The sequence below is a fragment of the Podarcis vaucheri genome (assembly GCF_965113315.1).
Source record: "Podarcis vaucheri genome assembly, chromosome: 8".
NCBI classification, from domain to species: domain Eukaryota; kingdom Metazoa; phylum Chordata; class Lepidosauria; order Squamata; family Lacertidae; genus Podarcis; species Podarcis vaucheri.
Window position 1 is genome coordinate 28,682,827 of NC_138766.1, and position 26,232 is coordinate 28,709,058.

The 26,232-nt window shown below is 39.1% G+C and overlaps 1 protein-coding gene across 3 annotated transcripts in view; it reads left to right on the plus strand.

Annotated features, from left to right (window-relative positions):
- The window catches only part of PRP4K (pre-mRNA processing factor kinase PRP4K), a 28,568-nt gene extending 2,667 nt beyond the window's left edge, over window positions 1–25,901 (plus strand). Inside the window, exons 2-18 of one of the 3 annotated variants that reach the window (XM_082236065.1) lie at window positions 2,454–3,647; window positions 4,476–4,646; window positions 5,247–5,399; window positions 6,657–6,738; window positions 7,855–8,065; window positions 9,703–9,776; window positions 10,418–10,508; window positions 12,047–12,194; window positions 13,503–13,640; window positions 15,543–15,696; window positions 17,225–17,339; window positions 18,182–18,333; window positions 19,108–19,194; window positions 20,301–21,115; window positions 21,652–22,288; window positions 23,069–23,114; window positions 24,040–25,901. In XM_082236065.1, coding sequence (XP_082092191.1) covers window positions 2,454–3,647; window positions 4,476–4,646; window positions 5,247–5,399; window positions 6,657–6,738; window positions 7,855–8,065; window positions 9,703–9,776; window positions 10,418–10,508; window positions 12,047–12,194; window positions 13,503–13,640; window positions 15,543–15,696; window positions 17,225–17,339; window positions 18,182–18,333; window positions 19,108–19,194; window positions 20,301–20,504 — 2,974 coding nt within the window. In that variant the 3' untranslated portion in view covers window positions 20,505–21,115; window positions 21,652–22,288; window positions 23,069–23,114; window positions 24,040–25,901. Of the gene's footprint in view, window positions 1–2,453; window positions 3,648–4,475; window positions 4,647–5,246; window positions 5,400–6,656; window positions 6,739–7,854; window positions 8,066–9,702; window positions 9,777–10,417; window positions 10,509–12,046; window positions 12,195–13,502; window positions 13,641–15,542; window positions 15,697–17,224; window positions 17,340–18,181; window positions 18,334–19,107; window positions 19,195–20,300; window positions 22,289–23,068; window positions 23,115–24,039 lie in introns of all 3 variants that reach the window. The other 2 variants (XM_082236066.1, XM_082236064.1) reach the window with 2 other exon arrangements.
- Window positions 25,902–26,232: the final 331 nt, after the last annotated feature.

Sequence of the window (26,232 nt, forward strand, 5' to 3'; positions counted from 1 at the left end):
TGCCCATTTATGTCAGCAGTCCATGGGAGGGGGACTCTTTAGTCACTGTCTACAACTTCAGTTAGGTTGAGGGCATAAATACACCGTATTGAAAGGTACAGTAGTGAAAATGGTGATGTATTAAACTACCTTTATGCCACAGTACTGTGCTGGCTTTCCTCCCAGTTGTCTAAAAATCACTGAAGTAATAGAAGTCGCTAGACTGTTTTCCAAAGTGATCGACACACAGTTATTTCCTACATCTTAAAATAAGAAAAATAACAAGGGGAAGACAATACTCTAATTTTCATTTTGTTTAAATACACTTATTGGCCATAAGGCACATAATAATTGCACAATCCATAAGTTCACACAGATATTTTCATCTTTTGTTCCTCGTGAATGGTAGGTAGGCAACAGATTCCTGGATCTATGCTTGGTATCATGCTCAGGGATATTACATTCATGACAGTGTGTTTTACTCACAGTTCTGGCTTTATATTTTGGAGACAATGGATTATATCCAACTAGTCATACTCAGAGTAGACCCACTGAAGTCAGCGGACTTAAGATACTCAAATTAGTTATGACTGGCGTTGGCGATAACCCCACATGTATCTCATTTTGTGTTGTGTTCTAAGGAAAGTCAATATGCTAATTTGATCTGTAAAATTCTGAAGCAATTTAGTCTGATACCTAGTTCAAAGGCCTTTTTGGATCAATGGCCACATTTCAAATTTTGAGAGAGTGCTGTGGGTGCAGGACACAAAATGGTTGCCATAGAGAGGGCATAGCATAATGCAACATGGCTGCTGGGAGGGCATGGCACAACAAAAAATTAGAGAACAGTTATTGCAGCTCCCCCACACCAAGAACTTCACTCCTACCATGGGAAATCAGCTATGTCCTGCTGGTCTTGATTGTGGAGATACAGCTGTTAAAAGGCACAATAATCTGATTTCACCCATTCCAACTGTAAATCAAAGCCTAGGTTGTCATCCTGTACCCGCTTATCTGGGAGTAACCCCCATTAGAAACAAAGAGACGTAGTTTTGAATAGACTTTTAGCATTGTACAGTCAGTTAACATTACAGGGGAATCTTAGTGCCTAGTCTTTATCCTCTGAACACAAGAAGACATGTCTCCCCCTCTTTTGCAAATTTTTAACATTTGCCTTTGGAAGGGAGGGAGAATTCTGTAACACACACCCATGCTTATACAGTAGTATTTGCAGGAAATAACTCCCAGATCTAATACAAACCTACCACAGGCAAGATGCATCCTGGTTGTGAGGCAGAAAGGAAGGGTGAATGACATCTTCCAGGGACAAGAAAAATATAAAGCTGGAAAATGCATGGAAGGGGAGGGGAAAGCAGGTGCTCTTTAGGACCCCAGGGATTCCTGTAGCCTGGTGTCCAAACAACTACTTAGCAATCATAGGCATACCTCTAATTTTACTTATTGGCTAAAAACACTTAACAGGTAGGAGCAGCTAGGCTAGCTCATTTCACAGAAATTGCCTATAAGGGTACCTGTGCATTTTTCTTCCTAACTTTCTTCCTAGGAGGGCTAGAGGGGGCTTGCTTTTTTAAAAATGAAATTGAGTCTGGGGCCCATGCCTGGTGTGCCAATGAAGGCCGTCATGGGCACTGAGTTGGCGAACCATGGTATAATATTTATACATTGGTATTTGAGCACCTTATGTATGAACAGTATGTCTGAATTTTAGTGATGCTTGTTATTTAATTATATTTAGTTCTTATATTCTTAATTTCATCTAAATTCTAATTCTAATCCTTAGTTGTTCAATTGAACATGTTTTGTGCTTGGTCCCTTATGCTCTATTTGTTTGAATAAAAATATTATCTCGATTGGTTCATCATAAGTTAGCTTAACAGGAACCACAGAAGAATAGCTATAATAAATGTTTTCAAGTTATTTTAAAAAATGTCCTTTCTTTAGCAAGGATGATGAACATGGTTGTTTAAACTAATTGTGCCCCAAAGTAAATCTGAAAATAAATGGGGCAATAATGGATCAATGTATAAAAATATACTTTGACTGACATCTTAAGTGTAATTGTGTTGTTGATCTAATTCACAAGTAGAAGTAAAAAAAGAACCTGCCAGGGAGTGATTTTGCCATCTTATTTTTCTGCACTGTGTTGTTATTGGATAATTACAATTTACTTGTAGGGGGGATCCTTGATGGTTACAGGTACAGACATGCTTCTGATATATTTTGCTTGAATGCAGGTTAAGAGTTCTCTAAACAGTTATGGGGCCTAGCTGCCCCCCTAAATTCTCCCCCTCCAAAGACTTTCCTAAGGATTGGGAGACTGCCCTATGTGGGGTAAGCTGTGTCACAGGACTGAGGGGGAAAGGAAAGATCTCAGAAAATTTGGTCAGATCTCTGGCTGCAAACCATAATATTTCATTTGATCTCTGATTTATTCTATTTAAATATATTTACAGAATTGATGATGCAGATATTTCTGAGAGAAGTGCAAATGAAGAAAATGGGGATATTTCAGAAGGAGAGCAACCACAAATTAAACACAGCCGGCATAAAAAAAAGAAGCACAAACACCGAGGTAAACATAAGAAACATAAACATTCTTCAGAAGAAGATAAGGACAAAAAACATAAACATAGGCACAAACATAAGAAACATAAACGAAAGGAGATTACTGATGCCTCTGATAGAGAAGATGGTCCAGCAAAAAGAACTAAAATTGATTTCTTAGCTCCTTTAGAAGACTTAGAGAAACAAAGAGCATTGCTTAAAGCTGAACTTGAAAATGAGCTAATGGAAGGAAAAGTTCAGTCTGGGATGGGATTAATATTGCAAGGTTATGAGTCAGGTTCTGAAGAGGAGGGAGAAATCAATGATAAGGTGAGAAATGGGACTAGATCTGCAACTAAGTCATCAAATGTTAAAGGGAAACCCGAAATTGTAGACAATAAAACAAGTTCAAAGAAACGGAGTAAGAGCAGATCAAAAGAACGGACTCGGCACAGATCTGATAAAAAGAAAAGCAAGTCAGGAGTTGATGGAATAAAAGAGAAAGCAACAAGAAGTAAATCAAAAGAGAGGAGAAAATCAAAAAGCCCATCTAAAAAAATAAAGTCTCAAGACCAAGTAGGAAAGTCAAAGTCTCCAACTCTTAGAAGGCGCTCTCAGGAGAAAAATAGGAAGTCAAAGTCTCCAGAAGATAAGACTAAAGCAGAAGATAAGATGAAGTCTAGAGATCATAAAAAATCTCCAGCTGTTAATGAAAGTAAAAACAGAGATCGTGGCAAAAAATCAAAATCTCCAGTAGAACAAAGAAGCAAATCCAAAGATAGACGATCAAGGTCTAAAGATCGAAAATCCAGGAGATTGGAGGCTGAAAAAGATAAGAAGCCCACCAAATCTCCTTCTAAAGATGCATCATCAGGGAAAGAAAACAGGTCTCCTGGTAGAAGACCTGGCCGCAGCCCTAAAGGAAGAAGTTTGTCTCCGAAACCACGAGATAAGCCAAGACGCAGCAGATCACCTCTCCTTAATGATCGCAGATCTAAGCAGAGTAAATCGCCCTCTCGAAATCTGTCTCCTAGGAGAGCAAAGAGTAGATCTGTAGAAAGAAAAAGAAGAGAATCGGAAAGGAGGCGTTTTTCTTCTCCAAGGTAATTTTAATGAAGAAAATTAAGAATCAAGTGGTTTTAATTTTTTTTTAATGTGCCCACCTGTCCATCTCCTAACACAATAGAGGTGCTGAACTGGTGAAACTGAGATGCCAATTTGCAAAGGAAGAAATGGGAGAACACTATAAGTGAGCTCCCAATTCTTCCTTTCCAGCTGTGGCAAATAAACTTGAATGACCTGGTGCCATATGATGTCACATAACTGACAAGTAGGTGGTTCTGCCCACCAGTCAAAGTGGTCCATGGAGGGTGGGCCAATTCTGGGTCTACTCAGTCAGCTGGATCCAGTTTCGCCTGGTATGTGTTATCGAAATTTGTGGAAGACCTTTGATTTATTTAACAAAATATCAAAAATAATAGCATAGTAACTTTTGAGGTTTTAAGTGTTTAATAATAAAACAGTACGCTGAGCTAGACTTGTCAGTCGTCACTGATAATGTTTCTTGGGAAGTGGAAACATCAAAGCAGAGAACACTTTGTAACTTGGAAGAGGTCTTTTTCAAGCTACAAATAACTAGCATAGGTATGTTTGGAAAGGCAGACTTTTGCAGGCAATAAAAGCATCACATGAGGATTTGGTGTGAATATGAAACTTGATTTGCTAACATTTCAGCAGTTTTGCTATAGTATGTCTATATATGCTTTAATTATAGGGGACATTTTATGTCATTCTTGCTTATATATATTTCTATTCAGTTCAGTCTATGAAATGCTATAAAGACAACTTTACAGTGAGTTTAAAAATGGTTTTTTAAAGGGAATCAGCCCTATTTTTGTATATATTTTTACAATATTTCTTCTAACTTCAAGAACACGAACTAGGGATGATATCCTCTCTAGACGTGAGCGATCAAAAGATGTCAGCCCACCTAGGTGGTCCCCATCCAGAAGAAGATCCAGGTCTCCTATTCGACGAAGATCTCGCTCAGTTCTTCGACGTAGCCGGTCCCCAAGAAGGAGGAGTAGATCTCCTCGGAGAAGGTATATATTCTACTATACTGTAAAAATAAGTAGAAATTAATCTTGTACATTAACCAAGAATGGTTCTTTTTTAAAAAATGCCCTACCACCACTATTATGGGTTGTAATCAACAAAGTTGTTCCGTTAGCACAAGGACCTATGCCTTCTTAATGGTACTTCCTCTGTTTGGGAGAGGTAAGGGAACCCCCAGAACATATTTGAGTGGGGGCTCGAGGGAAGAGGAAGTCTGATTGCAAAAGCAGAGGTCCTTGCACTAATGGGGCAACTCTGTAGGACACAGCCCTATACATTTTGCCAATTCCCTAACACTCCTATGCTTCATCCAGGAGCATGCTACTCAAGTTGTGGCCACCCTGCTCCCTCTGCTGACCAGAGAGGAAACCAGTGCTGGCCTAACTTTGAATTCCAAACCCAACATGCATGGTTTATTAATATCTAAACATGAGAGGAAGTGAAGAACAAACCTTGCCTCATCCGAAGTATTTTTTTTTCTTTTCTTTTGAATGGAACAGATTTGAACCTTAAAATGCTTCAAGCAAGTATATAAATATAAGAGATACTTTGTCACATTCTTTTTTCTTTTAATTCCACATTTTCAGGGATAGGGGTCGACGGAGTCGATCTCGTCTTAGGAGGAGATCTAGGTCACGGGGTGGCCATAGGCGGAGGAGTAGGAGCAAAATAGAAGACAAATTTAAAGGAAGCCTTTCTGAAGGGATGAAGGTTGAGCAAGAATCCTCATCAGATGAAAAGTAAGAACTGAATTTTAATGTTTCGTATTGTGATCTTCTACCAAATTTGTCTGTGTGTAGATAGATGAAATGTCTTCTTTTTCTTAAATCAGAAGTATTTTCAACATGGAGGGCAATCTTGAATATTAATAGTGAGTTCAATGCTATAGCTAGCTGATCCTCTACCCAATGTACCACATTCTTCTTGTTATTTTAACTTATTGGCTAAATGCTGACCCATAGCTGGTGAACATGTTACTACTCTTCTGTCATTCTGTTCAGTTTGATAGGGCTCCAGTGTCAGATGTTAGGATACCTTGGGAATGATTGCCAGTTGATTAATATTTGATCTCATATTGACTGAGGCTCTGCTACAGGAACCTTTAGTTATAAGCAATCAGTTTTGTAGGTTATATCCAACAGTGCTACCCAGTTGATAATAAGGCCCATTTTCAGCAACTTCTCACCCCATAGTTCCTTACAGTCTCCCTAAATCTGCACTAGAGCATTTTAGAGTGTTGCTGGGGGGGGGGGTTGCAGTGGTGATGGGAAATGAGCCAAAAAAATGGTTTCCTTCCTTGTTCTGCTGATGGAGGCCTTGCCAAGTCACACTGTTGGATAGGATCCAATACAAATATGTATTTCTAGTCTCAACCATATAGTTTGTATTTGTTTTTGGCCAGACGATACTTGGGCACAGTGAAGTAAAAATGCACATCCTTAATCTCCACAAAAATGAAGACTTAAAAAGAAGTATATGTGAATATACGCCTGTCATTATACTTACTTGCCATCCATAATTATAATAAAGGCAAATAGATTGGTTAATCTGTGGCTCATATATGAAAAGGGACTGGTACAATGTTTATGCAATAATCTCAATAGTAAAAATTTCCCCAATATCTTAATATTTACGTACATTTATTCTAGGACTGTTAATACCAATCAATAGCACCAAATGCAGTCAAGTACACTACAAAGAGAACATAAATACAACAAAGAGCAATGTTGGTCAAATTAAAAATACAACCATTAACCATAGTGTATTAAATTAGTTTGAATGAATTACAACAACTAGTATCTAATACTTATAAAGCTTATAAATAATGGTCAATTATAATAAAACTTTGGTTTTTTTTCTGTCAGTCTGTAATGTAAAGTTGTTTAAATTAACATTTTAGGATCCAAGTCTTTTGAGTATTGCTTTCAGGGTATTTGAGTATAAATTCTTGCATCAATAAGTGGACTGAAGGATATGTCAATCATCATTTTTAATAGCCTTGAAGACTTTGATGTTGAAGAAGAAGATGAGGAAGCTTTGATAGAGCAGAGAAGGTTACAGAGGCAAGCAATTGTTCAGGTATGTGATAGTGCTGTACTACCACCCCTGCAAACCAGACTGTAATTTTGTGAAAGCTGATCGTTCATACTGTTTCCATAGAGTGTGGTCAGGCATTCAAGTAGCCATAGTTACAAGGACTATCCATTCAGCTTTCTGTTATAATTAGCTGCCACAAATTCCCTCATGTCTAGGTACTGCAAAGGGAAAAGAGTGCATTGAACAAAGAGGGCACACAATAAATGCCAAGTCATCACATTCTGCAGCATGCTAAGAGGCATGCTCTAACTGGTGTATGTGGTAGCACCCTAGTAACCTTGGGCAAACACCCACAGACATATCTATTATGTTTCCTTTGGCTTAGAAATGAAGAGTTGGATCCAGTGTTGCCTTAATAGGTCTGTCTGCCCAAGAAAGCCTTTCCTGCTCTCTTCAAAGACCTTTAGGAAAAAATCTGGTATCAAATAATAATAGAACTGTGGAGTTGGAAGGGACCACGGGGGTCATCTAGTCCAACCCCCTGCAGTGCAGGAATCTTTTGCCAAACATGAGACTTGAACTCATTACCCTGAGATTAAGAGTCTGATGCTCTACCAACTGCGCTATCCATAATGCAGTAGAGGTCTGCAATAAAATGAAGTATGTGGGAAAGGCCTCTCAAGTGAACAACTGCTTCCACGATGCTGGAATAAAGCAAAAATATTTCTTTGGTATGAAAAGGTAAAGGGACCCCTGACCATTAGGTCCAGTCGTGGCCGACTGGGATTGCGGCGCTCATCTTGCTTTACTGGTCATGGGAGCCGGCGTTGGTCTGCAGACAGCTTATGGGTCATGTGGCCAGCATGACTAAGCTGCTTCTGGTGAACCAGAGCAGTGCACGGAAACACCGTTTACCTTCCCGCCAGAGCGGTACCTATTTATCTACTCTTGCACTTTGCCGTGCTTTCGAACTGCTGGGTTGGCAGGAGCTGGGACTGAGCAACAGGAGCTCACCGCATCGCAGATATTCGAACCGCCGACCTTCTGATCGGCAAGTCCTAGGCTCTGTGGTTTAACCCACAGCGCCACCCGCGTTTATATCCCCACAAAATGTACATTTTTTCAGTGGCTTAAGTAATGGAAGATTTCTTTTTACAGAAATACAAGTACCTAACTGAAGATAGCAACATGTCTATGCCATCTGAACCAAGCAGTCCTCAGAGCAGCACTCGCAGCCGCTCAAACTCACCTGATGACATTCTAGAGCGGGTAGCTGCTGATGTTAAAGAGTATGAACGGGAAAATGTGGACACTTTTGAAGCTTCAGTGAAGGCTAAGCACAACCTCATGGCTGTTGAGCAAAATAATGGTAAGAATCAAATTCCTGTGAAATGTGTTCTGAAAGATGATCTGCAACAACTAAAATCAAAAGTGAAATACATTTGACATGGCAGCCATGATTAAGAGCCTGTCTCCTTAATTTTAGAATATGAAATATTGTACAAGTTTTCTCACTTGTATAAAGCTAAGTTAAATTATGCCTGGGGTCGCTTCAGGACTTGGTATGCTGAGTCACCAAAAAACAAGGGCATGCCTCTCACTTTATCAGGCTGACTGAACACACAGTCAAAATTCAAAAAACATTTTTGTGCAGTTTTCAGCACAATGTAATATGGCTTTCTTACACATACCCAGATCCCAATAAAATATAAGTGGTTGGACCCAGACTTAGACATGCTTAGAGTAAAAGGTAAAGGTACCCCTGACCGTTAGGTCCAGTTGCGGGCGACTCTGGGGTTGTGGCGCTCATCTTGCTCTTTAGGCCGAGGGAGCTGGTGTTTGTCCACAGACAGCTTCTGGGTCATGTGGCCAGCATGACTAAGCCGCTTCTGGCGAACCAGAGCAGCGCACGGAAACGCCGTTTACCATCCCGCCAGAGTGGTACCTATTTATCTACTTGCACTTTGACGTGCTTTCAAACTGCTAGGTGGGCCGAAACAACGGGAGCTCACCCCGTCGCAGGGATTCAAACCACTGACCTTCTGATCGGCAAGCCCAAGAGGCTCAGTGGCTTAGACCACAGCGCCACCCATCAAAATTGATAGGACTTTAGTTAGAAGTCATGAAACTGGATCGAACGCAGGGGTTTTGAGATTGCACAATTGTGTTACTGTGTCTAGATTACTGACTGGAACAGGGGGAAAGAACCCTATCTTGTCAATGTTGGTGGCTTGGCAACTAGATACTTTAAGGGACCACCTTCTTCTGCACCCCCCCCCCCCGGTGTATTACAATCTGCTTTAGGTCCTTCTCTAGGTCCTGCTGTCATCAGAGATGAGGCAGGTGGTGATCAGAGACAGGACTTCCTTGTGGTGACACCCTAACTTTGGAAATCTGAAGGTTTATCTGCTACTAAGTTTCAGCTATCTTTGTATTACCCAGGAGAAAACCTTATTCCAGATCTTTAGATACATAGAGTTTTACTCTGCTTTTTGCTTGCACTGTAAGTTGTGTATTTGGGGTTGTTTTAATTTAAGGCGGTTGATGATGAACCAAATGAGGTGGGTAGTATCCCTCTTCATGTGACAGAGGCAGGAGAGCAAAGAACTCTGGGAGGCAGGCACAGTCCCCTCAATTTTATAGACAGCTCCCTGTTTACACAGGGGTTACTTTCCGAGGCACCGCACACATTAGTGAAATCATGTATAATTGAAACCTATTGAAAAAGCCTGTAAATCCCTTCCCCCACCCCTGTTCTGCCATTTTAGTGACATTTCAGTGACATCTTTACAATGTTTCCAGGTCACTTCTGGGTTCTGCACGTATATACGGCCGCACACACATTGAACACACATAAACGAAGGGCTGCCTGTATTTTAATTGTGTTGCACGTTGCTCTTCAGTCCAGAAGATTCTGAAAGCAGGATATTAATGGAATGATCTGTAGAAATGTTAAGGCTATCTTGTATTCTTTCTCATTGATTCATGAATGTGAATTATTTTAAGGTTCGTCTCAGAAGAAAATTACAGCTCCTGACATGTTCACAGAATCAGATGATATGTTTGCTGCATATTTTGATGTAGGTAATTTTTGTATAAATGCTTTTCGAAGTGCTGCTCTGCTTTGGTAAAGAACATATATAAAAACTTCTAAAAGACCACTAGATTAATTCCCAGTTGTTTTATCCAATGACGTCTGTGAGTGAGCAGAATGGACTTCCATCTCCACAACAGAAGTTCATCTTCCTTTCCTCCCTGCTGCAGCCCACTATGTACCTAGAGGTTAATACCCCCAAAGCAGATTTAAGAGGAGGGAGAGGAAGGGAACTTCCATTGTGTGAATAAAGGTCTCCTCATTCAGTGTTTGGTTTTGCCCTGAATCATTTAAACCATTAACTCTAGAAAGTGATTATTTGACCATTTTCATTGTTGCAGTTGCATTAAGGATAATACCAGAATTACTCAGCAGAATTCAAATAGCCCAAATAGTAAGATAAACACTCATCAGCTTTAATGAGAGATGCCTAGCATTGATGTTTTGTATGTTCTTTGAAGTACAAAGTGTCTTTGCCCTTTGATATTGGGCCTTCTAAAGATTTTTCGTGAGCTGCCTAGGAAACTATGTAATTGGGCAACCAGTAAATAGATAAATTAAAACAGTTCTTGTAGTTTCATAGGTGAATATGAAGGAAAAAGCTAAATGAGATTTACTTTATTTCAGAGTGCACGCCTTAGGGCTGCTGGCATTGGAAAAGACTTCAAAGAAAACCCCAATCTTAGGGATAACTGGACAGATGCAGAGGGGTATTATCGTAAGTATGATTGGTACATCTCATATATATTATCAACTGAGCACAACTGCAGATTAAAGGAATCCTGTTTAAAGGCCAGCAGAATGACATTTTAATGTTGCAGGGCTATCTCCCACATTTAGAACATCAAAGAAAATGTGTGAGTGTGTGTGTATACACACACACACACACCCCACACACAACTCTAGCTTACATTTTCCCAGTTTTTCTCTGGAAGCAACCTTCACCATTCAATGGAAACCAGAATAATGGCTTGGAAAATAAGTTCCAGCTTTATTTGGACTCAGAATGCAAACACTTCACTGAATCTCCTTCAAGAATATTGCATACACAACTACAAAAAATCAACAGGAAAATGGGTTCTCTTTTAGTTTTCTCATGTGGGAAAACAAGTTAATATTTTTCAAAATCCCTGAAAATAAATGTCTTTGTACTTGATTTGGGTGAGACATAGAGAACTTGAGAAGTTGGAACTAATTGGCCAGAAAGCTGGCTTTACTCTGGTGCCAATAGGCACCCTAGCTTGGTTTTCACCGGTCACCCTGTTTGCATTGCTTGGGGGAGGACGAGGACACATTTGTGTAAAAAGTGTGAACCTTCCAGCTCTTCCCTGCTGTGACAAGGAATTGCTGGCAGTGGTTCACACAGAAGATGGAGACCATTCACACGCTTACTTTTACATATTTAAAATGCTGTTTGGGTATTTTGCACAAATGTCCTTTAAAGAACATAAGAAATGCCCTGCTGGATTGAACTGAAAACCCACAAACCTCAGCATCCTGTTCTCACATTGGCTGGCCAGATGGCTAATGGGAAAACCCACAAGCAGAATTTTAGTGCAACAGCGTTCTCCCCACTTGTGATTTCCTGCAGCTGGTATGCAGTAGCACATTGCCCTTAGACAATTGAATTCGAACAGGCATGTTATAATTTGCAAATTTGCCTGTACATAGTATCTTCCATTGTTCTCCTTTAAAGAATTACCTTGCTGAATCCTCATGTTCTTTAAACTCTCATAGTACTTCAGGGATTCTGTGTTGACTGCTCATTGAAAATATCAAAATGGGGTGCATGGTTCTTTGGATCATAAATTGTAACGTGGGTATTTTGGGAGGAAATACTTTGTATCCTTCCTCTTTTCCCAAACATGGCATCATTAAACTGAGTGGGAAGAAGTCAGGGAGTAGCATTATGTATTCATAGAAAACCTATTTAGGTGTTACTCTGGTTCTAACTGACTTGAGATCAGGAGTGAGTCTAGGGCTCCACCATCCCTTCACTGTAGAAGGTAAGAAGCAAGCTAGTTGTCAACATGTTTTGTCTTATTCAGTTGGGAGGATTTCTCATTCAAACACAATATTTGCATTTCTATGCAGAACAAAGACAGAGGAATTATGTTAAAGCAGGCAGTGACCCTTAATGGAAATTGCTATTATGACTACACCCTATATGCATTTCTGTACAGGTAAATCCTCCTTGATAGATTGACAGATTGGCACTGAAAATGCATTTAACAACATCTTTTTTCTTTTCCTTAGGTGTTAACATAGGTGAAGTTCTAGATAAACGCTACAATGTATATGGGTACACTGGCCAAGGAGTTTTCAGTAATGTGGTGAGGGCCAGAGATATGGCAAGAGCAAACCAAGAAGTGGCTGTCAAAATCATTAGGAACAATGAGCTTATGTAAGTAAAAGAAAAATTACATCTCAAGATAAAATGAACTAAAACAGTAGTGGCCCTACAAGTTTTGCAGAGATGCGTGAACAGCGATTGAAGATTTGCACAATATTCAGGAAGACTGTTATGTAGCATGTTTTGTAAATATATAGAATCCTGTTATTTGTAAACTACTAATTTGTAGCTGCTGGTTTCAGTAGTTGAGCGACTAACTGTAAAGAGTTGGTGTTCATCTGCTGGAAGACAGTTTATTGATCTAGTGAAGCCTTCTGTCCACAGAACAGAAATGGAGGTGAGACTTGACGGTCTCCCTCCACTCCTTTCTCCAGCCCCCATGCCACCTCCTTTGTTCTTTGAAAACTACTCCAACCCTCTGGAGCAGATTTGAAGAGACATTTAAGCTGTCCCAGTGAATTAACCATAACATTTTGATGTCTGTAAAATTCAAGTGCTGTGTATTTCCCCACCATATCTGTACGTTTGTATGATACCTGAAGAAGCCTCATGGGGACTTCCTAATTCTGAAAGAGTTGGGTAGATGAACAAACAGACCCTAGGAAGGCAGAAATGATGCCAGACTTTGATGCATACCAGGGCAACTGTGCTTCCAGTTTTCTGTTACGTACTCACTTTCTGGGCTATCAACAAGTTCCACCCTATCCCTTTCTAGGTCTGTGTTCTTCAACATTGGGTCCCCAGATCTTGGACTAGAACTCCCATCATCCTTGGCCATTGCCTAAGGTGGCTTGGGGGGTGGGTGTTGTAGTCTGACAGCATCTGGGGACCTAGATTGAAGAACAATATTCTAGGGCAGGCACAGGCAAACTTGGCCCTCCAGATGTTTTTTGGCCTACAACTCCCATAATCCCTAGCTAACAGGACCACTTGTCAGGAATGATGGGAACTGTAATCCCAAAACATCTGAAGGGCCGAGTTTGCTTCTGCCTGTTCTAGGGATTATAATAGCCCATATTACCTCCTCCTTCCCCAAAGTTCCCATAACAGGATGTTCTCTATCTTCTTGCCTAATCTTTGCAAGCTTCAGTCTTGCATGCATTCAGTCACAGTTGCAAACCAGAAGTTTCTCATATCAGATAAGGTCCTTCTGCTCTTATCCTTATGGCTGCCTTGTCTGCCTAGTCTCCAGAGAGCATCATATGTCTTCTGGTAGTGGCAACCCCTAAGTTCAGATTACATTGATCCTTGTAATATTGTTACTGTTGCTTCTTTATATATTTCTTTATATCATTTAAACCTCTGCATTTTAAATGGTGTCTGTGTGATGTATATTATAATAAATGGATTTATTTTCAGGCAAAAAACTGGTTTAAAAGAATTGGAATTCTTGAAAAAACTCAATGATGCAGATCCTGATGACAAGTTCCATTGCCTGCGATTGTTCCGGCATTTTTATCACAAGCAGCACCTTTGTTTAGTATTTGAACCACTCAGGTAAGGTTTAAAATAATGCCGTTTAGACTGTTTATCTTATTGCCCTGTTCATCTCCTTAAACTAAACCTTACATGAAAATTTCAGAAGTAGTTCTTCCTCAGCATATAACAGGATATTCTGGAATAGGATATTTGAAAAAAAAATAAGCAGAATGACCTGACACGTCAAGTTGCAATTCGTCCCATCAGAGACGGTGACTATTAAAGCAGAATAGTGTCAAGAGGAGGTTCCAAAACTATAGAATTATCCTGGCATTAAAATTAGAAAGCCACAGAACAATATTTATGTCACCCCAGCTTCTTCTGGGGAGAAAAAAACTTAAACACGTAGCAGAGTTCCCAAAAATAGACCAGAGGCAATTGTACTTTATCCAGCAGAGCTTGACTTGCTATTGAAGGCAAATGAGCATAATGGTCACAAATCCAATTCATTCAGGATTGGCACAGTCCATAAAAATCCAGCTGCAGCGCTTACAAGAAAATTTACAAGTATTTATAATAAGACTAAATCTTAACACTATAGCATACAGAAACAGAACAAAGAGACAGAAAGAGAAAGTGAGTAACCCAGGCTCCTCCTGGCCTGACTGTAATAGTCAGCATGAGAACCAGTTTAAACTTACTGTATTCAGCTTCCCAGAAGGTATAACCCAAACAACAGAAACCTTTCACACAGAGAACCTTCTTGAAATAAGAAGCAGAACAGGAAAGATCTCTACACATCAGATCAATACTTCCTGTACTAAGAAATGCAAACTGACAATTTAGTCATTGAAACATAAGCTAAAAAATTGTTTATACACACATGGGTTATTTTTAATTCCATGTGTACATGGAATTGGGAGATTTAAAAGTAGGGGTAGTGTTTTCTGATAGAAGACGTTAACAATATTTTAATTCTGTAGCCAAAACAGAAGCATTCTTTCCATGTAGGGTGGGTCATTTCTGTCCTGGAAATCAAGGGTCTGTCCTGTTCGTGTGTGTGTTAGAAAATCAATCTCTGAAGGTACTAAGAAATAGCTCTATTCAGTTATAATTCAGTTATATACACCAGTGTGGTGTAGTGGTTAAGAGCGGTAGTCACGTAATCTGGGAAACCGGGTTCGCGTCTCCGCTCCTCCACATGCAGCTGCTGGGTGACCTTGGGCCAGTCACACTTCTGTGAAGTCTCTCAGCCCCACTCACCTCACAGAGTGTTTGTTGTGGGGGAGGAAGGGAAAGGAGAATGTTAGCCGCTTTGAGACTCCTGAAGGGGAGTGAAAGGCGGGATATCAAATCCAAACTCTTCTCTTCTTCTTCTTATAAATAAAAGTAAGTTTTCTCAGAGTTATTTGCAACTAAATCATTGCATGCCTGGAACAACTTCCACGAGTGCAATGGCGCATCCCCCCTCTCTCCTTCCCTTCCTCACAACCCCCAAATCAGCTCTGAAGAGTTGGGGATCCCTCCAGAGCAGATCTGGGGGTGTGCAAGGGAGAGGAAGGAGAAGTGAGAAGTTCCACTGCACACGTTTCAGTTGTTCCATGTGCACAATGATTTATATAGATGCAACTCGCCATCTGCCACCTGATGTTCAGCTAATAGATTTTCAGACAAATGCTGTTGCTAAGTACAGTACACCCTTTTCGGTGGTCCATTGCAAGTAATTTATGGGCTGAAATGGTGGGGTATAAAAAAGATTTATATTGTTATCTGTGATACATTTATATGATACAGTGTTATAAAAATAGTTTTACAAATAATAAATAAAGTTAATGTTGTTTAAACAATGTTATTACAGATTGACTTCTGTAAACTTCCTGTACATTGAATTACTATGTATTTCTATTTTTAATGTGTTTGACATTATGTTTCTTCCACCTACTACTATCCCCATCTGTTGTGTGTCTCTTTTCAATTTAGTATGAACTTACGAGAGGTGCTGAAGAAGTATGGAAAAGATGTTGGCCTCCATATAAAGGCAGTGCGATCATATAGTCAGCAGCTGTTCCTAGCATTAAAACTTCTTAAAAGATGCAACATCTTGCATGCTGATATCAAACCAGACAATATTTTAGTAAGTAATATTTTGTTACAACCCTGCAGATAGTTTTGGGAAAAGAAAATACAATACCCTGTTTACATTGTGTCAATTTCTATGAGATTTAATTCATATTCTCTCTCTCTCTCATGGATTTTATGCTGAAAAATATCAGTGACTGGTTAATTTCTCCCCAACTGCCTGATCATGGCTACCTCCCCTGGTGTCCCACAAGTCTTCCCCCAAAGGGAAGAAGCAATTTCTATGAATAAGATCCAACCCAATTTAGTATAGTAATATAACAAATAAGAGCAAATTTAATCAAGCTTGCATTCCAAACTAAAGATGTGCCGTAGCTTAGGACTGGTCTTTATGGCGAACCACCCCTGTGGAGTGACCCTCCCTAGGTCAACTGTAACATATAGAGCTCTCTCACCGTATGGATTGCTCCTATTATACAGAGAGATTCCTTGCTGGTGCCGCAACCACTCTCTCAAGCAGCCTTCACATTACTTGTAGAGTGGCTGGGGAAACCCGGCCAAATGGGCGGGATATAAATAATAATATTATTGTTATTATTATTGTAGGAGCAGTCTACTTGTCATTTTAGGTTTCAGTAGTTTACTGGCAACGTTTGAATTCTAATATTCGGTCATTACTAATTGTAATATGCTAGCTAGCATTTTAATGTATAATTTGGAATTATTCTCATAACCTACTTGTGCACCTACATGATAAATTAGCATTCCACAGAAAATGCATCACTGGCATAACTGCCTTTTTATCAGTAGGCACACTTAACTCCAACCCCCTGACAGTTCCAGCAGGTGTGTTTTTTTGCATAAAAAGGAACAGTTTAGTCATGTATACAGTTACAAGGATGCATGGAATAAGGACAGTAACCCACTCTGTGCAAACATTGTACCAAACAGTTTTTGAAAACATTTGGGTATGGGCTGCTGGGAAGTTAGCTATATAGAATCTTTATTGGAATGGGTTGCTGTTGACAACCACAAAACATAGATTGGATGCTGGGCAAAATAATTCAAGTGCAAACTTTGTCTGTGAGGTGAAGTACAAATTCATTTCACATGTTTCTTCTTCATGACGATCAGGTGAAAAAATTCCAATTTTTCTCAACAGATGTCAGTATTAACTGCCGAGTAAATTCCTATTAAAATATGGCATCTCTAGAAGTTACACATTCTTTCAGACAGTTTTTTTTTACATATATGTTTTTTAAAAGATGCCAAGAACAAAATAAAGTTTCTGGATCAGACCATGGGGCTGTTTAGTCATGGCATCCTATTGCTTAGTGCGGCCCCATCAGATGCTTCCAGGAAGCCCATAGCAGAGCATGAAATCACAGCACTTTCCATTGGTTCCCAACACACAGCGTTCAGATTCACCTTGCTTTTGAACTCTATCCTGCTTTTAAACAAAATCAGTATTAATATGTGCTAAATACATATGCTGAACTTCTTTAAGGTTGGCAGTTAGTTTGCACAATCAGTGTCATTTGCTACTTTCTTCATTAAGTACAATTCTTGTTGCTTTTTTTAAGGTGAACGAATCTAAAACTATTCTAAAACTTTGCGATTTCGGGTCGGCTTCACATGTTGCAGATAATGACATCACACCGTATCTTGTCAGTCGATTTTATCGTGCTCCTGAAATTAGTAAGTTAATCTACTCTTGAGATATTCTTGCTTACATTCGAATTCTGCAGTTAATGTTGATTTTAACTTGCACATTTATGAAGAAGGACTGCAAAAATTGAATTTTATACATGGCAAAATTTCTTGATGCGGTCTTACATTTTAATAGTTATCAATCAACCAACTAGCATGGGTGTGGCAGGCTAGTGTGAAAAGGAGAACAAACTCCATCTAAAGTTTGCTTGGCTTTTGGTTTATCAAGTTCTCCCTTACTTGGTCCCCTCCTCCCTCCTTCACCAATGTCTTTTGCCACTCCTCCTTTTTCAAGGTTCCCTAGTTGCTGCTTCTCCATTTTCCTTTCACTTGGTTGATATTATCTCCCCATCTCCTTGCCTAAGACACTTTGTTCTTTGTTCCTTCCACACTCTTGCCTCTGACATTCTTTTCCCTCTGCATAACAGATGACCAGATTGGGAACGGAAGCTTCTGTAGTATATTGTACTGTATTATCTACTGCTACACCATAAAATATCTGTTCTACAAACTTTTTCACCCACCTTTTCACCCAATCTCTTTTCACCTCCCATCTGACACTCTTGATCTGAAAGAAATTAAGGCTGGTGTGGAGCATCACTGATGGATGGATAAGTTTTGAAGTTTAGAAAAGGATATGATGGCAATGATGTTTTAATAGTATACCCATTTTTACGAGCCGAGTGGCACGGGAGAAATATCATAGATACTGCAACTCATTTATTCTGTTCTTTTTGTGGCTGGCTGATCCTAGAAAAGTGAGTGACCTTTACTTGAGTGTGCCATTTTGTACGATTAATGGTTTTAATTTTACAACTGTTCTCCTTCAGTTATAGGCAAAATCTATGACTACGGTATAGATATGTGGTCTGTAGGCTGTACATTATATGAACTTTACACAGGAAAAATATTGTTTCCTGGGAAAACCAACAATCATATGTTGAAACTTGCTATGGACCTGAAAGGAAAGATGCCAAACAAGGTAAAGAAATAAATTGCTTGTAAAGATGAATAACACTGTAGAATTTCCCCCTGATCTTGTAGGAATCTTGTAACATCCAAACTTGTTCACCCTGTCCCTAAACTATGGTTTACAGCCTGCGGATATTCTTTCTGAAAGGGGCCAATATGCTATTAAAACTTAATTCTAGTGGAACTTCCCAGTAACTAGAGTCTGTGGGTTGGAACTCACCATTGCATGAGAGGACTCCTGCTTGCAGAACAGCTTTTCACCTTTCTTTCCTCCCTGCTGCAGCTCCCTTTATGCCACCCTCTAGAGAAGACTTTGAGGATATGCAGAGGGCTGCAGGTGGGAAGAGAGGACGATGTAGTCTTCTTGTGTGAGCACAAATGCATTCCACTCACACGCTGATAGTATGGGATACAACAGTCTATCATTGATGCAAATGAAAAAGACATCTCATTTTTTATTGTAGATTTTTCTCTCTTTCTGCAGTGATCTGAAGAAATAGAACGTAATGACCCTTGATGTTTTCTGGAAGTAACGTGAGGCTTTTGATGTAGGCTTGTCTTAGTTTTCTGGAGTTAAATGTGTAGAGGCCTAATTTAAGATGCTACCTTTTTATCAGTTGAAGATTTCATATGCCCTAAACTTCTGAGATCTGCGTAAAATAAAGTGCACTTTATTTTTCAGTTTGCCTACATAGTTGAAATAAGCCTTTCTCTTTGAGATTATTGCTTTCCTGATTTATACTTGTGGACTTTTTAAGACTTTCAATTTGCTATCTATTTTCAGATGATCCGAAAAGGAGTCTTCAAAGATCAACACTTCGATCAAAATCTCAACTTTATGTACATAGAGGTAGATAAAGTAACAGAAAGGGTAAGTCTGAACTACACTAAGTAAAATGCGATGTTCTGTTTGGAAATTTCTCATGCCTTTTTTATAGGTTTAAATTAGAATTTGGTGAATATGGTTCTTATATAAATTTTGCAACTTTTTGTATGAAGGGCTTGGTTTAAAATTCATTGACATACACCAAGCTTGGGACAGATCAGTAACCATATACAGCATATTCTTCAAACTGGCAGCAAACTTATTAGCATAGAGAATCCCACATGAACAAATACATGAAGATTTTATACAATAGCAGCTGAATTGGTTCAGTGGAATACCCAAACTATTCACTAATTGCAGATTTGCAGTGAAGGTTGAAATACTTTCATCCTTCTTTAGTTTTGAGAAAACAGTCCACGCAGTAAAGAATACACAGAAAGCTCCTATTTGGAGGGTACATTCTCTTTATTTCCCCAAGGTGAACCCCAATTTTCTAGTCTAAAAGATCTACCTTGTTAAGGTAAGATAGGGGACAATGGCATGATTGCAGTGTACATTAATGTTAAATGGTGAACTGTTGAGTCTGTGCACTGAGTAGCTCTGCTTTCAGCCTCAGTTCTGCAGCGTTGATTTGGCACGAGAGGGGCTTAAGTTAGTGGTGGTTGAGGAAGGTGGGGAGTAGGGAAAGAGAAGCTCAAGTAAGTGCAGCAAATGATGGGTGCTCACCCATTTACAGTGCTGTTCACAGGCATAGCTAAGAGGTGTGGCTCTCCTCACCTTGGCTGTGATCACACGGAACAGTGATTGGGTGCTGTGAAGGACTTCAGAGAAGAGATTTTCACAGCACAGCAATAATCAGCTTTTAGCTGGTTGGGAGGGCGGCTAAACTAGGGCACATGCAAAGATGTTTACTTAGAATGCGATTAAAGTTACTAGTCTTTTCTCCATTTCCATGAAAATGCTAGCACTTTTCACCTAGCATGATCCAGCCTTCTGCAGTCCATAAAATAAGGAACTCCATTTAGCTGTTGAATGTAATATGCCCCATTTAAAATAACAAAGTACCGCCATAAATTGGAATGTCCATATACTATTTCTATGGCTTTATTGTTGCCTCAGATATTAAGTGCTGGATGCCCTTATCTTTGTAGGAAAAAGTAACTGTCATGAGCACCATTAATCCAACAAAGGACCTGCTGGCAGATTTAATTGGGTGCCAACGCCTCCCTGAAGATCAGCGCAAAAAGGTTCACCAGCTGAAGGACTTGTTGGACCAGATCCTCATGTTAGACCCAGCTAAACGGATTAGTATCAACCAGGCTCTACAGCATGCCTTCATCCAGGAGAAAATTTAAATCCAGCGAAGATGTTCAAAGGGTTTGACTAGTTAATATACAAAGACTGATGCAATTTCACAGCAATTTATAAATGTACATATAGCATATAAATAATTACCCTGCAAAGTTGAGGAAGAATGATATATTTGAATTAACACCAAGGCGGATATTTCTTTTAGAAATGTTAGAGTAACTCTGTTTGTCTCTCACGTGAAGATTTTTTCACTGTAGAACTGTTTTATTGCCAAGACTGCACAGAAATACAATGCTAGCGTATATGGCTGCAGTTCCCAAACACGTATATATATATAATATATATATATAAAAACACACACACATATGCTCCCTCTCTCACACCCTAACTAAATGGAACAAAGCATCTCTTAAAATATCAGTAAGACTGGGTGGTTGATTTTGGTTTTTAGCAGATTTGGCTTCATTTTGGTCTCTGAAAAATGGCCAGCATAAATGCTGTTTATATTGCATTTTCCTAGGTGTGTGCGTGCAGGCCACAGCAGCATGCCCTTGGTGTAGTCAGTGCCGAAGGGGGTCTATTCCTTCTGGAGCCTGCCCGCAGGGATGGTCTCCTCTTTTAAAGCAGGTTGCGTACAACTTTCAGTACACTGAAGGTAAGCTAAACCATCAACATCACTGACGTTTAAGATGTTAATTGTACTGGAGCAACTGGCAAATGAGGGTCAATAGCTTTGTAGCGGAATTCCCTGCATGTTTTTATATAAATGATCTTGTTTTTTTGTTTTCTGGCATTACAACTGTGGCATAATTCCAACTTCTGTTTGATCATCACATTCAGAGGAAAAAAAATTGGGGAGTGTGCACTTGATGGAGAGAGCGCCTTCAGTGTACTGTTTATTACTTTCACTTTTAAAAAATCAACTTGCTATATATATATAGACTTTATACATTTTGTTAAATGCAGTTCACTATGGCACAGAGCCAATACTTAGAGAAGTTTTCATTTCCTAACGACAAATGCGGAGCTCCAATTCCAAAAGTCCTTATTTCATGGCCAGATAGAGAACACCATAATAAAGATTTTTTAGCTACTTGTATGTCATTTGAAAGTGTACTGCTTTAATGCTAAAGGTGTTTTTCATTTGTTCATTGTTTTCATTATTTGTGATCATGTTGTCTTTCAATACAGGCATAAACCTTCCACTCTTGAACAAAGCAGCTGCTTTTTAAAAGCGGTAATTGCTTCTTTACCTTTTATTTCTTTTGTAAATGAAGCTTTCTTTAAGAAATGTGACTTTAAAGTGTTGTCTCTTGCATAAAACAGTTGACATTCACTTATTGTAAAGTGAAGATTGTTCTGCTGCATGTAAAGTGGACCATGCAGATTTCTGTATGTTTTCAGTATGCATCATTAGATAATAAAGTCTTTTGTGAACAAGGCATTGGTAGCCATTTTTAAAAGATTTTGTCTCCAGTGTTGCCGACTCAGGTAATCGCATCAGAGGAATCTTTCGTTTTTGATAGTCCGTTAATTAAAGCAGTTAATAAAAGATGTGGCCCATTGAAAGAGAGATTAGATTCTTAATTATCCACATTTCAGTTTAGATACTACCCCCTGCACCGTACAGATACTATCTACTTTCATTGTAAATTTATTCCTGTAGGTTGTTGGATTCGAATCAGGTTTTAACTAATGTTTGTGCTGTTTTTCTTACTTTTCCTTTTTGATGGTGCTGAGAGAGACAAGGAAAGCAAGTCACAGGCCACTCAACGCCAACTCCAGGGGGTCTGGTTTGCTGAGACACCAACTTCACCTTCCTAACAAGGTTATTTCTGACAGCATGTGTAGATAAACATTTAGCAACAACTTAAACAATAGCTCCTTGTTCAACATGAAGGTACCAAACTCAGTGGATTAACGTTTACCAATCCGATTCTTGCATTAAAAAACCGATCCACGTATTATCTTATTTGTATGTATTTCATGTATGTTGCACAGGTGTACAAAAACACCCCAAATCATGAAATTCGGTAAATAGGATTTTTGAAAATCCATTTAGGCAGATAATTGCATCCAGTTGTGCACATTTAGTACAATCAGTCACGCTGCTTGCCTAAGGGGTGATCTATCCCCCCCCTCCCCATTTTAGAATAGCACACTGCAAAGGAGGCAAATGATGTTAACCTGCCTGTCTTGACCCTCTACCCTTTTTCTTATCCTGTTAAAGTTACTTTCAAAGTAGCAAATCTGTTTCTCTGTCAGCTTACTTAAAATACTTCTTGTTTGTGCAGGAGACAGAATGCAGCTTTCACTCTCACTGAAATGAAGAAGTAGATTACTTGATAGTTATTTGCACGGAGCAGTGTGGCGCACACTGCTTTGGAGACACCGCCAGGCTATCTTGCACGCCAGGTGGCATTCTGACGCAGATTGCCGTAAAATTCTATTGCCTCCACCATTGTTCCTTGCCCCCCGTTTACAAGTAATGAAAAGAGTTGGTCATGTCAACTCCTGTAGCAGCTACCACCAACCTTATGGCAACAGGATTTGTAAACAGTTCCTAAGAAAAACAAAGTTGCTTGTTTACTTGTTCTTTGTGTTATAGGTGCCGCTCAAATGAAGATGATGGAAACCAGAAGACATGAACAAAGGTTTCTGTTCTATAAAAGATATGAAAAACATTCATTTAGTTATGTCTAGTTTTTTTCCCCCTGTTCACAGCACTGAGATATATATAGACTTCATTTACACTTTTGCCATTCTGGCAGTTCTTAGCATAGTACCGTTGTGGTGTTTTTATGTAAAACGTGTCTGTTTCATCTTTTGGGTGATGTGATTTTGTTGTGATAAACTTGAGATAGGCATGGTTAAATAAACATTTTATTATAATACTGTAGGCAAGAGTCAAGCACATTTGATGGTAAATTTTATTTATTACATTTTTATTCCACCCTTCCTGCCAAAGGAGCCCTAGTGATAAGCTGACGGACATACTTTTTAAATTTTTGCAAGCAGGTATCAGCATACTGCAACATTCATTTATCCCAGGGCATGCATTATATATTCTTTGGCTGCAAAATATCAATCTTACTTTGGATGTCTCAAAGTGTTAAGAAGAGGTTAGACCTTTTGCAGAGGATGGCTGTGTGGGTGTATACCTGAAGAGCCAGCAGAGATTCTGGAGGTGTAGACCAGTTTTTTTATAACTCAATTCACATTGTAGTGGGAGATCATAGGACTTAGCTTTGCTTCTCTCAGCAATTCAATTTAGACTTTTAAGTGGCGTGGCTTTCTGACGGATACTAGACCAAGCTTAAAAAACAAACAGACTGAAAAATGAGGATATACTTAAGCCACAGGTCAGTCAAGTAAGAATTAAATATACTGCTTTTTACAGTATATTTACTGTATCCGTTGCATCAGTTTGGAAATGTATTTTAAGAATATCTTCTAGTTCTATTTATCCTTGTGCTGCAGTGTAGGTTGCTATGACACACAAGGTTATTTTGAAATGACTTTGATATATCTGATACTGATTTCTGCCTTTGCTAATCGTGTGTTTCCCTTCCTGTGTAGGGTAAGTGGCAGAAAATTTCTGAGAAAAATTTGCATGGAATGAAGTTTGCTCAGGAGGCAGATCAGACTATGAAAATACAGAAGGCTGATATCTTTGTGAGATTGACAAACAGTAATGAACTTGTGCATCAAAAAGTGAAGCAGTGGTTTAAGATAACACTTTTTACCATTCATTTTTGACGTTTGATGAATAACGAGCTTATTAAAGTTTTTGTGTGTTTGCTTATGCCGAGTTCTATGGAATATTAAATAACAATGCAATGACACATTCCTAAGATGTGCTTCTAACCATGTAGTCAGTATGATCTACCTATTGTATTAGTCTGGTGGTTCAAAGAATGAACACCAGATGATTGATTTGCCCAAAACCACACTACATTCACCATACAACTGGAGTGAGTTGTTAACACAAGCAAGGAGTAAGCTTTGTCACTAGCCACAACACTGAGTTAACAGGAAGACTCTGCAAGTTTATCTAAGACAGGTGGGGAACCTGTGGTCTTCCAGATTTGGACTCTCAACTCCCATAAGCGCCAACCAGCATGTTGAGTGGTCAGGATGATGGGAGTTATAGTGCCAGCAACATCTGAAGGGCCACAGGTTCCCCAAGCCCAATCTAAGAAAACTCCATGATGCCTGGGCATTGTCAGATTTTTAGATGCATTCATTTTAGTTCAGACTGTGGATAAGCACAGCTTGATCTCTGTGATAATGTGTTTTATCACAAACTAACATTGATGAAAATGGTTAACCTAGAAGTTATTCTTTCACTTCTGCTTTTCTTTATTGTAACTGTCAATATTTTGCTGCCATTAAGTAATTCCTTCTTGTGAATGCATTTGACACATTAATTTGAAATTACTAATAAAATGAAAACTATATAAGCTACAGCTCTGAGGGTTGTTTTCTTTACAATCAAGCAGTGTTAAAATTTACGGGCTTTTATCCAGTATTGTGTAAGTACACACAGATGCATATTTTCCTTCCCATTTCTCCCCTATACCCCCCAAAAGGCTTTCCAGGAGGTCAGGGGTGGGGTGGGGGTTCAAAATCAGGAAGAGGAATCTTGTGCCAGTATGCTATTTTATTTCCTCCCCCCTTTCTATTGCACCTTCATTCAACAGTCCACAATGTTCAGTAGATGCTACCTGACATTATGGCAAGCTTTGTGGCGGGTACAGGAAAATAGATAGATAGATAGGCAGACAGACAGACAGACAGGCGGGGGGGGGTGGAAGAGAAATATCCATTGGGTGATCATGCCTCATGGTCGCACAATAGATACAACCCAGTCAGTTTACATAGAAGGAGAGCACACGTTACTGTTTAGAAGTGTTTAGAGAAAATGCTGTCTTGAGAACACAACAGTATTGCAAGTTTATCTAAATATACAAAAAAATATAGACCTCTTCACAGACTGAATTAATAGAAAATGGTTCAGAACTCCCACATTTTCTCCCTAGACCTACTTGTGTATGTGCCAATTGATAACACTTAATGCATCTGATAATGGTCTCTCTAGTCCTCGGCAGCCTGTATCACAATAAATCTGTTAAGTTTTTAAAGTGCTAAAAGTCTCTCTTGTATTTGAGTGAACATCACACTTCTGGTATTCTTCAATCGAAACATACTATGTAGAGTGTGAAATAATAACTGCTTTCAAGTTTTTTTCAAACTCGTGTAGTCAGTATTATCTTATTTTTAGAGCAACAGCAGCATATGATTGCTTTTGTTTTCTGCTTGCTTGTGATTGACTCTCCTAAAAGATGAATGAAACGAACATGCTTTGTATTCAGTATTTATATTTCTCTAACATGTGATTATGCTTTGCTAAATAAATATCATCCACTACTTGAAGCATACTATGCTGTTCCTTCTCATTTTTAAGCTAAAGTAAGGGTTCCCTTTCTTTAATCTTACTCATCTGGTTTGAATTCATTTGCTTGGAAAAGAGTGGATTTGCATGTTCCATTTTAACATGCTTCCCCATGCCCAAATACAAAACCAGAGAATGTCTCGGTTTTAAATGCAACTGCAAGTAATCAGACTGAAAGTTAAATATTTCATTATTTTATACTTGATAAAAATGTGGTTGAATAACTTCAATTCAAATATAGCATCACTTTCTTTTACACCAGGAGTGGTGGAGCCTGTGGCTTTTTATATTTTGGACTTCAGCTGCCTGAAGTCCAA